The 14,929-nt window shown below is 61.5% G+C and overlaps 5 protein-coding genes across 7 annotated transcripts in view; 4 read left to right on the top strand and 1 right to left on the bottom strand.

Moving 5' to 3' along the window:
* The window catches only part of UBAP2 (ubiquitin associated protein 2), a 162,878-nt gene that overhangs the window by 18,347 nt on the left and 129,602 nt on the right, over positions 1-14,929 (bottom strand). The window lies entirely within an intron of this gene.
* LOC141477155 (interferon-like) lies at positions 357-935 on the top strand. The gene has a single exon (XM_074166240.1). The coding sequence runs from the start codon at positions 357-359 to the stop codon at positions 933-935; it is 579 nt and encodes a 192-aa protein (XP_074022341.1).
* Positions 4,090-4,668, top strand: LOC141477157 (interferon-like). Its single transcript, XM_074166241.1, has one exon. The coding sequence runs from the start codon at positions 4,090-4,092 to the stop codon at positions 4,666-4,668; it is 579 nt and encodes a 192-aa protein (XP_074022342.1).
* Positions 7,822-8,400, top strand: LOC141477158 (interferon-like). Its single transcript, XM_074166242.1, has one exon. It carries the CDS (start codon positions 7,822-7,824, stop codon positions 8,398-8,400), a length of 579 nt encoding a protein of 192 aa, XP_074022343.1.
* Positions 11,555-12,133, top strand: LOC141477159 (interferon-like). Its single transcript, XM_074166243.1, has one exon. The coding sequence runs from the start codon at positions 11,555-11,557 to the stop codon at positions 12,131-12,133; it is 579 nt and encodes a 192-aa protein (XP_074022344.1).

The following is a 14,929-nucleotide window of genomic DNA, read 5'->3' on the forward strand; positions in this document are numbered from 1 at the left end:
CACGGGAAACTTCAGCCCCAGAATTCGCAGAGGCACCACAGGCAAACCCCGCCACAGCTCACCCCACGGGCTCGGCCCCACCGCTTTCCCATCCCAAAAATCAACCCCTACAGCCAACCTCCTCCCTCCCCACAACACACCGCCACCGCCCTCCCTACGCACCCAACAGCCCAACAACGCACCTCCCCGAGACCACCAGGCAAAACCAAAAATGACAGCTGGAAACTCGCAACCGGAAAGCGAGGAAGCAAAAGCCCCGGCACCGCATAAAGACGCCCACCCGCCACCACACCAAGCACACACGCCACCCGCACCGCCAACCAGCCTCACCAGCCTCCTGACCAACACCACCCACCATGCCTGCGCCCGCAACACCCCACACCCGCCTGCCCCACGGCGCCCCGACGCTCCTGCTCCTCCTCACGGCTCTCGCCACCACCCTCGCCTGCCGCCACCTGCCTCCCTGCCACACCACCTTCCCCTGGGACAGCCTCAACATCCTCCGACGCATGGCTCCCGCACCCACGCAGCCCTGCCAACACCAACAGCCCCTCTTCCCCTTCCCCGACACCCTCCTCCACACCCACCAACCACAGCAAGCCGCTGCCGTCGCCAGACACATCCTCCACAACCTCTTCGCCGCCCTCAGCAGCCACACCATCCCCCAACACTGGGACGACCAGGCACGCCATCGCCTCCTCAACAACCTCCACCACCACAGCCAGCAGCTCCACCAATGCCTCGCACACAACGCCACGCTCTTCCAAGGCCAAGGGCCTCGCAACGCCACCCTCGCCATCAGCAAGTACTTCAGACGCATCCAACACTTCCTCCACGCCCACAACCACAGCGCCTGCGCCTGGGACCACGTCCGCCTCGAAGCTCGCGCCTCTTTCCAACGCCTCCACAACCTCACCCGCACCATCTGCGCTTAGAACAACCACCCCCAACAACCCACGCGGACCCAACAACACTTCTCCACCACCCACCCACACCCGCCTCCCACCTCTCGCCTCTCCTCTCCCACGGCAAGAGCCGCGGCACCCTCCGCCTCCAGTCACCCACCCCCTAGTTATACAACTGTCTTTATTTATTTATTTATTTATTTATTTACTTGTTTGTTTGTTTGTTTATTTATTTACTCGGACAACGCCTTCCATCTATTTATTCCACACACAATAAAGACCTCTTGCAAAAACCCTGCCGATGCCTCTCCTCTCACAAGCACACCAACGGGGCTCTGGGGCGCGGGGAAAACACCTCCACCCCACACCGACTCCAAGCCCTGCTCCAAACAGGGCTCTCCACACCCCGCCACCGCTCCCCTCTTGCCCACCTCCCCAAGGAGACACCTGCCTACACCTCCTCCCAAAACCCCGGGCAGGCTTCAGCCGGCGCCATCACAACCGTCTCGGCCACCCTTGGCTCCTCAACACTTGCCACCTTCCACCCCGCTTCACACACACTCAACAGCAGCTCCGCAGGCCTCAGGACAAGGACACCCACCTCTCGCGGCGGCTCCACAGGAGGGCCACAAACACCATCCCCGCCACGGAACACCTCTCCCACGCGACAGCCCGAGAGACAGATGCCCTTCTTCCGCCGGGAGAAGAAGAGAAGCCTCTGGGGAGACCTTCTTGCGCCCTTTCAACAAATACTTCACAGGCGCTTGGAAGACCAAAGATGGGGACAGACTTTTTAGTAGCGCCTGTAGCCACAGCACAAGGGGGAACGGTTTGAAACCAAGAGAGGGTACCTTCAGGCCCCGTACCAGGAAGCCATCGTTACCATGACGCTGCTGAAACACTGGCTGCTCAGAGAGGCTGGAGATGCCCCAGCCCTGCAAACACTCAAGGTCGCGTGTCTCAGGGGGGGCTCTCAGGAGCCCCATCTAGTTGAACGGGTCTCCGCTCGTTGCTGGGGGCTCGGACCAGATGACCTTGAAAGGCACCAGTGCAGGTTAGGGGTGGACCTGCTGCAAAGCAGTTCGGAGGAGAAGGATCTGGGGGGCCCGGTAGATAGGAAACTAGCCACGAGCCAGCAATGTGCCCTTCTCGCCGAGAGGGCCAACGGAACCCTGGGCTGCATCGGGAAGAGTGTGGCCAGTAGGTCGAGGGAGGTCATTCTCCCCCTCGACTCTGCACTGCTCAGGCCACAACTGGAATACTGCATCCAGTTCCGGGCTCCCCGGTTCAAGAGAGACAGGGAACTGCTGGACAGAGTCCAGCGTAGGGCAACACAGATCATCAAGGGATTGGAGCGTCTCCCTTACGAGGAAAGGCGGAGAGAGCTGGGACTCTTCAGCCTGCAGAAGAGAAGGCTGAGGGGAGTCCTTATTCATGCTTACGACTATCCCAAGGGTGGGCCGAAGGCCGATGGAGCCAGGCTCTTTTCAGCGCTTCCCAGTGACGGGACGAGGGGCAACGGGCACAAGCCGGAACAGGGGAAGGCCCACTCAAATATGAGGAAAAACTTCCCAGCGAGGTGAGGGTGACAGAGCACCGGAACAGGCTGCCCGGGGACGCCGTGCAGTCCCCTTCGCGGGAGATCTTCAACACCCGCCTGGATGCAGCCCTCAGCAACGCGCTCAAGGCAACCCTGCTCTAGCAGGGGAGATGGACTAGACCATCTCTAGAGGTCCCTTCCAATTCCGACAATTCCGTGAAAGGCCTCGCCCAACCCAAAACACTCCATCGGCCAATCGCTTGCATCAGGCTCGCTCGGGCTACTCTTGCCACTTCAGGCGCTTTTCGCCACAACCCTCCCCTCGCGCTCCTGCCAAACTCCTTGCACCACCAACTGGTCTCGGCCAACACGCCGTGTTGCTCCAGCCATACGCCTCCAACATCAGCCCACCTCCTGCCCTCACCGCCCCGAGGGACGCCAAAGCATCACGCACCAGCCAGCACCCCAAGCACACCACCCACCAACACAACCTTGCCTCGCAAGACCGTGGTGGTCCCCGGCCCGACACCACCTTCCCGACACCACAACCACACACGCCCTTCCCCTGCTCCGAACGCTTGGAGAAAGCACCTGCCAGCGTCCATCCCACAACCACACCACCGTCCTTGCTCTTGGAAGGCACCTGAAAACCTCACCCAGTCCACCCTCCACCTCCTCCTCCCACTACAGCCCCACAGCTACATCCCCTGCCTCAGCTTCCCCTCCACGCACTCTTGCACACCCCTCCTTCCAGGCACCCCGGGCCTCAGGCCATCCCAAACCCAAGGCCCTTGGCTTACGGGGAGGAGGGGGACACACTTTCTTCTTTGCTCTCCAGCCACCTCAGGCAAGCAGGCAGAGAAAACACAACAAGACCCCCCGCCACCGGGGCACACGCCTGCCACCACAGCCAGGGGCACAACCCAGCAGCAGCCACCGGGGCACGAGGAGGACAAAAACTCTTCCCTTTCTCCTCCTCCCTTTCCTCAAGCCTTTCCTCCCCACTCTCACCACCGTCCAGCACAGCAGCTGCGGCAGCTCCAGCCACCAACACAGCCAAGGCTACACCACTGCCTGCACCCACAGCCGCTTCCTCGACAGCCGCCGCTGCCACCCCCGCTGGCCACCATCCCTCCAGCCGGGGGCTCCCCAGCCTCCCCCAGCTGACATCGCTTCACAACCCTGCCCAACACGAAAAGGAAAGCCCAGCCAAGAGGAAAACAAAGCCCAGCCACAAGTGAAAGGAAAACACACCACAACCAACACCGCCCCACCACACGGAAAAGACCACGGGAAACTTCAGCCCCAGAATTCGCAGAGGCACCACAGGCAAACCCCGCCACAGCTCACCCCACGGGCTCGGCCCCACCGCTTTCCCATCCCAAAAATCAACCCCTACAGCCAACCTCCTCCCTCCCCACAACACACCGCCACCGCCCTCCCTACGCACCCAACAGCCCAACAACGCACTTCCCCGAGACCACCAGGCAAAACCAAAAATGACAGCTGGAAACTCGCAACCGGAAAGCGAGGAAGCAAAAGCCCCGGCACCGCATAAAGACGCCCACCCGCCACCACACCAAGCACACACGCCACCCGCACCGCCAACCAGCCTCACCAGCCTCCTGACCAACACCACCCACCATGCCTGCGCCCGCAACACCCCACACCCGCCTGCCCCACGGCGCCCCGACGCTCCTGCTCCTCCTCACGGCTCTCGCCACCACCCTCGCCTGCCGCCACCTGCCTCCCTGCCACACCACCTTCCCCTGGGACAGCCTCAACATCCTCCGACGCATGGCTCCCGCACCCACGCAGCCCTGCCAACACCAACAGCCCCTCTTCCCCTTCCCCGACACCCTCCTCCACACCCACCAACCACAGCAAGCCGCTGCCGTCGCCAGACACATCCTCCACAACCTCTTCGCCGCCCTCAGCAGCCACACCATCCCCCAACACTGGGACGACCAGGCACGCCATCGCCTCCTCAACAACCTCCACCACCACAGCCAGCAGCTCCACCAATGCCTCGCACACAACGCCACGCTCTTCCAAGGCCAAGGGCCTCGCAACGCCACCCTCGCCATCAGCAAGTACTTCAGACGCATCCAACACTTCCTCCACGCCCACAACCACAGCGCCTGCGCCTGGGACCACGTCCGCCTCGAAGCTCGCGCCTCTTTCCAACGCCTCCACAACCTCACCCGCACCATCTGCGCTTAGAACAACCACCCCCAACAACCCACGCGGACCCAACAACACTTCTCCACCACCCACCCACACCCGCCTCCCACCTCTCGCCTCTCCTCTCCCACGGCAAGAGCCGCGGCACCCTCCGCCTCCAGTCACCCACCCCCTAGTTATACAACTGTATTTATTTATTTATTTATTTATTTATTTACTTGTTTGTTTGTTTGTTTGTTTATTTATTCGGACAACGCCTTCCATCTATTTATTCCACACACAATAAAGACCTCTTGCAAAAACCCTGCCGATGCCTCTCCTCTCACAAGCACACCAACGGGGCTCTGGGGCGCGGGGAAAACACCTCCACTCCACACCGACTCCAAGCCCTGCTCCAAACAGGGCTCTCCACACCCCGCCACCGCTCCCCTCTTGCCCACCTCCCCAAGGAGACACCTGCCTACACCTCCTCCCAAAACCCCGGACAGGCTTCAGCCGGCGCCATCACAACCGTCTCGGCCACCCTTGGCTCCTCAACACTTGCCACCTTCCACCCCGCTTCACACACACTCAACAGCAGCTCCGCAGGCCTCAGGACAAGGACACCCACCTCTCGCGGCGGCTCCACAGGAGGGCCACAAACACCATCCCCGCCACGGAACACCTCTCCCACGCGACAGCCCGAGAGACAGATGCCCTTCTTCCGCCGGGAGAAGAAGAGAAGCCTCTGGGGAGACCTTCTTGCGCCCTTTCAACAAATACTTCACAGGCGCTTGGAAGACCAAAGATGGGGACAGACTTTTTAGTAGCGCCTGTAGCCACAGCACAAGGGGGAACGGTTTGAAACCAAGAGAGGGTACCTTCAGGCCCCGTACCAGGAAGCCATCGTTACCATGACGCTGCTGAAACACTGGCTGCTCAGAGAGGCTGGAGATGCCCCAGCCCTGCAAACACTCAAGGTCGCGTGTCTCGGGGGGGCTCTCAGGAGCCCCATCTAGTTGAACGGGTCTCCGCTCGTTGCTGGGGGCTCGGACCAGATGACCTTGAAAGGCACCAGTGCAGGTTAGGGGTGGACCTGCTGCAAAGCAGTTCGGAGGAGAAGGATCTGGGGGGCCCGGTAGATAGGAAACTAGCCACGAGCCAGCAATGTGCCCTTCTCGCCGAGAGGGCCAACGGAACCCTGGGCTGCATCGGGAAGAGTGTGGCCAGTAGGTCGAGGGAGGTCATTCTCCCCCTCGACTCTGCACTGCTCAGGCCACAACTGGAATACTGCATCCAGTTCCGGGCTCCCCGGTTCAAGAGAGACAGGGAACTGCTGGACAGAGTCCAGCGTAGGGCAACACAGATCATCAAGGGATTGGAGCGTCTCCCTTACGAGGAAAGGCGGAGAGAGCTGGGACTCTTCAGCCTGCAGAAGAGAAGGCTGAGGGGAGTCCTTATTCATGCTTACGACTATCCCAAGGGTGGGCCGAAGGCCGATGGAGCCAGGCTCTTTTCAGCGCTTCCCAGTGACGGGACGAGGGGCAACGGGCACAAGCCGGAACAGGGGAAGGCCCACTCAAATATGAGGAAAAACTTCCCAGCGAGGTGAGGGTGACAGAGCACCGGAACAGGCTGCCCGGGGACGCCGTGCAGTCCCCTTCGCGGGAGATCTTCAACACCCGCCTGGATGCAGCCCTCAGCAACGCGCTCAAGGCAACCCTGCTCTAGCAGGGGAGATGGACTAGACCATCTCTAGAGGTCCCTTCCAATTCCGACAATTCCGTGAAAGGCCTCGCCCAACCCAAAACACTCCATCGGCCAATCGCTTGCATCAGGCTCGCTCGGGCTACTCTTGCCACTTCAGGCGCTTTTCGCCACAACCCTCCCCTCGCGCTCCTGCCAAACTCCTTGCACCACCAACTGGTCTCGGCCAACACGCCGTGTTGCTCCAGCCATACGCCTCCAACATCAGCCCACCTCCTGCCCTCACCGCCCCGAGGGACGCCAAAGCATCACGCACCAGCCAGCACCCCAAGCACACCACCCACCAACACAACCTTGCCTCGCAAGACCGTGGTGGTCCCCGGCCCGACACCACCTTCCCGACACCACAACCACACACGCCCTTCCCCTGCTCCGAACGCTTGGAGAAAGCACCTGCCAGCGTCCATCCCACAACCACACCACCGTCCTTGCTCTTGGAAGGCACCTGAAAACCTCACCCAGTCCACCCTCCACCTCCTCCTCCCACTACAGCCCCACAGCTACATCCCCTGCCTCAGCTTCCCCTCCACGCACTCTTGCACACCCCTCCTTCCAGGCACCCCGGGCCTCAGGCCATCCCAAACCCAAGGCCCTTGGCTTACGGGGAGGAGGGGGACACACTTTCTTCTTTGCTCTCCAGCCACCTCAGGCAAGCAGGCAGAGAAAACACAACAAGACCCCCCGCCACCGGGGCACACGCCTGCCACCACAGCCAGGGGCACAACCCAGCAGCAGCCACCGGGGCACGAGGAGGACAAAAACTCTTCCCTTTCTCCTCCTCCCTTTCCTCAAGCCTTTCCTCCCCACTCTCACCACCGTCCAGCACAGCAGCTGCGGCAGCTCCAGCCACCAACACAGCCAAGGCTACACCACTGCCTGCACCCACAGCCGCTTCCTCGACAGCCGCCGCTGCCACCCCTGCTGGCCACCATCCCTCCAGCCGGGGGCTCCCCAGCCTCCCCCAGCTGACATCGCTTCACAACCCTGCCCAACACGAAAAGGAAAGCCCAGCCAAGAGGAAAACAAAGCCCAGCCACAAGTGAAAGGAAAACACACCACAACCAACACCGCCCCACCACACGGAAAAGACCACGGGAAACTTCAGCCCCAGAATTCGCAGAGGCACCACAGGCAAACCCCGCCACAGCTCACCCCACGGGCTCGGCCCCACCGCTTTCCCATCCCAAAAATCAACCCCTACAGCCAACCTCCTCCCTCCCCACAACACACCGCCACCGCCCTCCCTACGCACCCAACAGCCCAACAACGCACCTCCCCGAGACCACCAGGCAAAACCAAAAATGACAGCTGGAAACTCGCAACCGGAAAGCGAGGAAGCAAAAGCCCCGGCACCGCATAAAGACGCCCACCCGCCACCACACCAAGCACACACGCCACCCGCACCGCCAACCAGCCTCACCAGCCTCCTGACCAACACCACCCACCATGCCTGCGCCCGCAACACCCCACACCCGCCTGCCCCACGGCGCCCCGACGCTCCTGCTCCTCCTCACGGCTCTCGCCACCACCCTCGCCTGCCGCCACCTGCCTCCCTGCCACACCACCTTCCCCTGGGACAGCCTCAACATCCTCCGACGCATGGCTCCCGCACCCACGCAGCCCTGCCAACACCAACAGCCCCTCTTCCCCTTCCCCGACACCCTCCTCCACACCCACCAACCACAGCAAGCCGCTGCCGTCGCCAGACACATCCTCCACAACCTCTTCGCCGCCCTCAGCAGCCACACCATCCCCCAACACTGGGACGACCAGGCACGCCATCGCCTCCTCAACAACCTCCACCACCACAGCCAGCAGCTCCACCAATGCCTCGCACACAACGCCACGCTCTTCCAAGGCCAAGGGCCTCGCAACGCCACCCTCGCCATCAGCAAGTACTTCAGACGCATCCAACACTTCCTCCACGCCCACAACCACAGCGCCTGCGCCTGGGACCACGTCCGCCTCGAAGCTCGCGCCTCTTTCCAACGCCTCCACAACCTCACCCGCACCATCTGCGCTTAGAACAACCACCCCCAACAACCCACGCGGACCCAACAACACTTCTCCACCACCCACCCACACCCGCCTCCCACCTCTCGCCTCTCCTCTCCCACGGCAAGAGCCGCGGCACCCTCCGCCTCCAGTCACCCACCCCCTAGTTATACAACTGTCTTTATTTATTTATTTATTTATTTATTTACTTGTTTGTTTGTTTGTTTATTTATTTACTCGGACAACGCCTTCCATCTATTTATTCCACACACAATAAAGACCTCTTGCAAAAACCCTGCCGATGCCTCTCCTCTCACAAGCACACCAACGGGGCTCTGGGGCGCGGGGAAAACACCTCCACCCCACACCGACTCCAAGCCCTGCTCCAAACAGGGCTCTCCACACCCCGCCACCGCTCCCCTCTTGCCCACCTCCCCAAGGAGACACCTGCCTACACCTCCTCCCAAAACCCCGGGCAGGCTTCAGCCGGCGCCATCACAACCGTCTCGGCCACCCTTGGCTCCTCAACACTTGCCACCTTCCACCCCGCTTCACACACACTCAACAGCAGCTCCGCAGGCCTCAGGACAAGGACACCCACCTCTCGCGGCGGCTCCACAGGAGGGCCACAAACACCATCCCCGCCACGGAACACCTCTCCCACGCGACAGCCCGAGAGACAGATGCCCTTCTTCCGCCGGGAGAAGAAGAGAAGCCTCTGGGGAGACCTTCTTGCGCCCTTTCAACAAATACTTCACAGGCGCTTGGAAGACCAAAGATGGGGACAGACTTTTTAGTAGCGCCTGTAGCCACAGCACAAGGGGGAACGGTTTGAAACCAAGAGAGGGTACCTTCAGGCCCCGTACCAGGAAGCCATCGTTACCATGACGCTGCTGAAACACTGGCTGCTCAGAGAGGCTGGAGATGCCCCAGCCCTGCAAACACTCAAGGTCGCGTGTCTCAGGGGGGGCTCTCAGGAGCCCCATCTAGTTGAACGGGTCTCCGCTCGTTGCTGGGGGCTCGGACCAGATGACCTTGAAAGGCACCAGTGCAGGTTAGGGGTGGACCTGCTGCAAAGCAGTTCGGAGGAGAAGGATCTGGGGGGCCCGGTAGATAGGAAACTAGCCACGAGCCAGCAATGTGCCCTTCTCGCCGAGAGGGCCAACGGAACCCTGGGCTGCATCGGGAAGAGTGTGGCCAGTAGGTCGAGGGAGGTCATTCTCCCCCTCGACTCTGCACTGCTCAGGCCACAACTGGAATACTGCATCCAGTTCCGGGCTCCCCGGTTCAAGAGAGACAGGGAACTGCTGGACAGAGTCCAGCGTAGGGCAACACAGATCATCAAGGGATTGGAGCGTCTCCCTTACGAGGAAAGGCGGAGAGAGCTGGGACTCTTCAGCCTGCAGAAGAGAAGGCTGAGGGGAGTCCTTATTCATGCTTACGACTATCCCAAGGGTGGGCCGAAGGCCGATGGAGCCAGGCTCTTTTCAGCGCTTCCCAGTGACGGGACGAGGGGCAACGGGCACAAGCCGGAACAGGGGAAGGCCCACTCAAATATGAGGAAAAACTTCCCAGCGAGGTGAGGGTGACAGAGCACCGGAACAGGCTGCCCGGGGACGCCGTGCAGTCCCCTTCGCGGGAGATCTTCAACACCCGCCTGGATGCAGCCCTCAGCAACGCGCTCAAGGCAACCCTGCTCTAGCAGGGGAGATGGACTAGACCATCTCTAGAGGTCCCTTCCAATTCCGACAATTCCGTGAAAGGCCTCGCCCAACCCAAAACACTCCATCGGCCAATCGCTTGCATCAGGCTCGCTCGGGCTACTCTTGCCACTTCAGGCGCTTTTCGCCACAACCCTCCCCTCGCGCTCCTGCCAAACTCCTTGCACCACCAACTGGTCTCGGCCAACACGCCGTGTTGCTCCAGCCATACGCCTCCAACATCAGCCCACCTCCTGCCCTCACCGCCCCGAGGGACGCCAAAGCATCACGCACCAGCCAGCACCCCAAGCACACCACCCACCAACACAACCTTGCCTCGCAAGACCGTGGTGGTCCCCGGCCCGACACCACCTTCCCGACACCACAACCACACACGCCCTTCCCCTGCTCCGAACGCTTGGAGAAAGCACCTGCCAGCGTCCATCCCACAACCACACCACCGTCCTTGCTCTTGGAAGGCACCTGAAAACCTCACCCAGTCCACCCTCCACCTCCTCCTCCCACTACAGCCCCACAGCTACATCCCCTGCCTCAGCTTCCCCTCCACGCACTCTTGCACACCCCTCCTTCCAGGCACCCCGGGCCTCAGGCCATCCCAAACCCAAGGCCCTTGGCTTACGGGGAGGAGGGGGACACACTTTCTTCTTTGCTCTCCAGCCACCTCAGGCAAGCAGGCAGAGAAAACACAACAAGACCCCCCGCCACCGGGGCACACGCCTGCCACCACAGCCAGGGGCACAACCCAGCAGCAGCCACCGGGGCACGAGGAGGACAAAAACTCTTCCCTTTCTCCTCCTCCCTTTCCTCAAGCCTTTCCTCCCCACTCTCACCACCGTCCAGCACAGCAGCTGCGGCAGCTCCAGCCACCAACACAGCCAAGGCTACACCACTGCCTGCACCCACAGCCGCTTCCTCGACAGCCGCCGCTGCCACCCCCGCTGGCCACCATCCCTCCAGCCGGGGGCTCCCCAGCCTCCCCCAGCTGACATCGCTTCACAACCCTGCCCAACACGAAAAGGAAAGCCCAGCCAAGAGGAAAACAAAGCCCAGCCACAAGTGAAAGGAAAACACACCACAACCAACACCGCCCCACCACACGGAAAAGACCACGGGAAACTTCAGCCCCAGAATTCGCAGAGGCACCACAGGCAAACCCCGCCACAGCTCACCCCACGGGCTCGGCCCCACCGCTTTCCCATCCCAAAAATCAACCCCTACAGCCAACCTCCTCCCTCCCCACAACACACCGCCACCGCCCTCCCTACGCACCCAACAGCCCAACAACGCACTTCCCCGAGACCACCAGGCAAAACCAAAAATGACAGCTGGAAACTCGCAACCGGAAAGCGAGGAAGCAAAAGCCCCGGCACCGCATAAAGACGCCCACCCGCCACCACACCAAGCACACACGCCACCCGCACCGCCAACCAGCCTCACCAGCCTCCTGACCAACACCACCCACCATGCCTGCGCCCGCAACACCCCACACCCGCCTGCCCCACGGCGCCCCGACGCTCCTGCTCCTCCTCACGGCTCTCGCCACCACCCTCGCCTGCCGCCACCTGCCTCCCTGCCACACCACCTTCCCCTGGGACAGCCTCAACATCCTCCGACGCATGGCTCCCGCACCCACGCAGCCCTGCCAACACCAACAGCCCCTCTTCCCCTTCCCCGACACCCTCCTCCACACCCACCAACCACAGCAAGCCGCTGCCGTCGCCAGACACATCCTCCACAACCTCTTCGCCGCCCTCAGCAGCCACACCATCCCCCAACACTGGGACGACCAGGCACGCCATCGCCTCCTCAACAACCTCCACCACCACAGCCAGCAGCTCCACCAATGCCTCGCACACAACGCCACGCTCTTCCAAGGCCAAGGGCCTCGCAACGCCACCCTCGCCATCAGCAAGTACTTCAGACGCATCCAACACTTCCTCCACGCCCACAACCACAGCGCCTGCGCCTGGGACCACGTCCGCCTCGAAGCTCGCGCCTCTTTCCAACGCCTCCACAACCTCACCCGCACCATCTGCGCTTAGAACAACCACCCCCAACAACCCACGCGGACCCAACAACACTTCTCCACCACCCACCCACACCCGCCTCCCACCTCTCGCCTCTCCTCTCCCACGGCAAGAGCCGCGGCACCCTCCGCCTCCAGTCACCCACCCCCTAGTTATACAACTGTATTTATTTATTTATTTATTTATTTATTTACTTGTTTGTTTGTTTGTTTGTTTATTTATTCGGACAACGCCTTCCATCTATTTATTCCACACACAATAAAGACCTCTTGCAAAAACCCTGCCGATGCCTCTCCTCTCACAAGCACACCAACGGGGCTCTGGGGCGCGGGGAAAACACCTCCACTCCACACCGACTCCAAGCCCTGCTCCAAACAGGGCTCTCCACACCCCGCCACCGCTCCCCTCTTGCCCACCTCCCCAAGGAGACACCTGCCTACACCTCCTCCCAAAACCCCGGACAGGCTTCAGCCGGCGCCATCACAACCGTCTCGGCCACCCTTGGCTCCTCAACACTTGCCACCTTCCACCCCGCTTCACACACACTCAACAGCAGCTCCGCAGGCCTCAGGACAAGGACACCCACCTCTCGCGGCGGCTCCACAGGAGGGCCACAAACACCATCCCCGCCACGGAACACCTCTCCCACGCGACAGCCCGAGAGACAGATGCCCTTCTTCCGCCGGGAGAAGAAGAGAAGCCTCTGGGGAGACCTTCTTGCGCCCTTTCAACAAATACTTCACAGGCGCTTGGAAGACCAAAGATGGGGACAGACTTTTTAGTAGCGCCTGTAGCCACAGCACAAGGGGGAACGGTTTGAAACCAAGAGAGGGTACCTTCAGGCCCCGTACCAGGAAGCCATCGTTACCATGACGCTGCTGAAACACTGGCTGCTCAGAGAGGCTGGAGATGCCCCAGCCCTGCAAACACTCAAGGTCGCGTGTCTCGGGGGGGCTCTCAGGAGCCCCATCTAGTTGAACGGGTCTCCGCTCGTTGCTGGGGGCTCGGACCAGATGACCTTGAAAGGCACCAGTGCAGGTTAGGGGTGGACCTGCTGCAAAGCAGTTCGGAGGAGAAGGATCTGGGGGGCCCGGTAGATAGGAAACTAGCCACGAGCCAGCAATGTGCCCTTCTCGCCGAGAGGGCCAACGGAACCCTGGGCTGCATCGGGAAGAGTGTGGCCAGTAGGTCGAGGGAGGTCATTCTCCCCCTCGACTCTGCACTGCTCAGGCCACAACTGGAATACTGCATCCAGTTCCGGGCTCCCCGGTTCAAGAGAGACAGGGAACTGCTGGACAGAGTCCAGCGTAGGGCAACACAGATCATCAAGGGATTGGAGCGTCTCCCTTACGAGGAAAGGCGGAGAGAGCTGGGACTCTTCAGCCTGCAGAAGAGAAGGCTGAGGGGAGTCCTTATTCATGCTTACGACTATCCCAAGGGTGGGCCGAAGGCCGATGGAGCCAGGCTCTTTTCAGCGCTTCCCAGTGACGGGACGAGGGGCAACGGGCACAAGCCGGAACAGGGGAAGGCCCACTCAAATATGAGGAAAAACTTCCCAGCGAGGTGAGGGTGACAGAGCACCGGAACAGGCTGCCCGGGGACGCCGTGCAGTCCCCTTCGCGGGAGATCTTCAACACCCGCCTGGATGCAGCCCTCAGCAACGCGCTCAAGGCAACCCTGCTCTAGCAGGGGAGATGGACTAGACCATCTCTAGAGGTCCCTTCCAATTCCGACAATTCCGTGAAAGGCCTCGCCCAACCCAAAACACTCCATCGGCCAATCGCTTGCATCAGGCTCGCTCGGGCTACTCTTGCCACTTCAGGCGCTTTTCGCCACAACCCTCCCCTCGCGCTCCTGCCAAACTCCTTGCACCACCAACTGGTCTCGGCCAACACGCCGTGTTGCTCCAGCCATACGCCTCCAACATCAGCCCACCTCCTGCCCTCACCGCCCCGAGGGACGCCAAAGCATCACGCACCAGCCAGCACCCCAAGCACACCACCCACCAACACAACCTTGCCTCGCAAGACCGTGGTGGTCCCCGGCCCGACACCACCTTCCCGACACCACAACCACACACGCCCTTCCCCTGCTCCGAACGCTTGGAGAAAGCACCTGCCAGCGTCCATCCCACAACCACACCACCGTCCTTGCTCTTGGAAGGCACCTGAAAACCTCACCCAGTCCACCCTCCACCTCCTCCTCCCACTACAGCCCCACAGCTACATCCCCTGCCTCAGCTTCCCCTCCACGCACTCTTGCACACCCCTCCTTCCAGGCACCCCGGGCCTCAGGCCATCCCAAACCCAAGGCCCTTGGCTTACGGGGAGGAGGGGGACACACTTTCTTCTTTGCTCTCCAGCCACCTCAGGCAAGCAGGCAGAGAAAACACAACAAGACCCCCCGCCACCGGGGCACACGCCTGCCACCACAGCCAGGGACACAACCCAGCAGCAGCCACCGGGGCACGAGGAGGACAAAAACTCTTCCCTTTCTCCTCCTCCCTTTCCTCAAGCCTTTCCTCCCCACTCTCACCACCGTCCAGCACAGCAGCTGCGGCAGCTCCAGCCACCAACACAGCCAAGGCTACACCACTGCCTGCACCCACAGCCGCTTCCTCGACAGCCGCCGCTGCCACCCCTGCTGGCCACCATCCCTCCAGCCGGGGGCTCCCCAGCCTCCCCCAGCTGACATCGCTTCACAACCCTGCCCAACACGAAAAGGAAAGCCCAGCCAAGAGGAAAACAAAGCCCAGCCACAAGTGAAAGGAAAACACACCACAACCAACACCGCCCCACCACACGGAAAAGA

This window comes from Numenius arquata, chromosome Z (assembly GCF_964106895.1).
Source record: "Numenius arquata chromosome Z, bNumArq3.hap1.1, whole genome shotgun sequence".
Lineage (NCBI taxonomy): Eukaryota > Metazoa > Chordata > Aves > Charadriiformes > Scolopacidae > Numenius > Numenius arquata.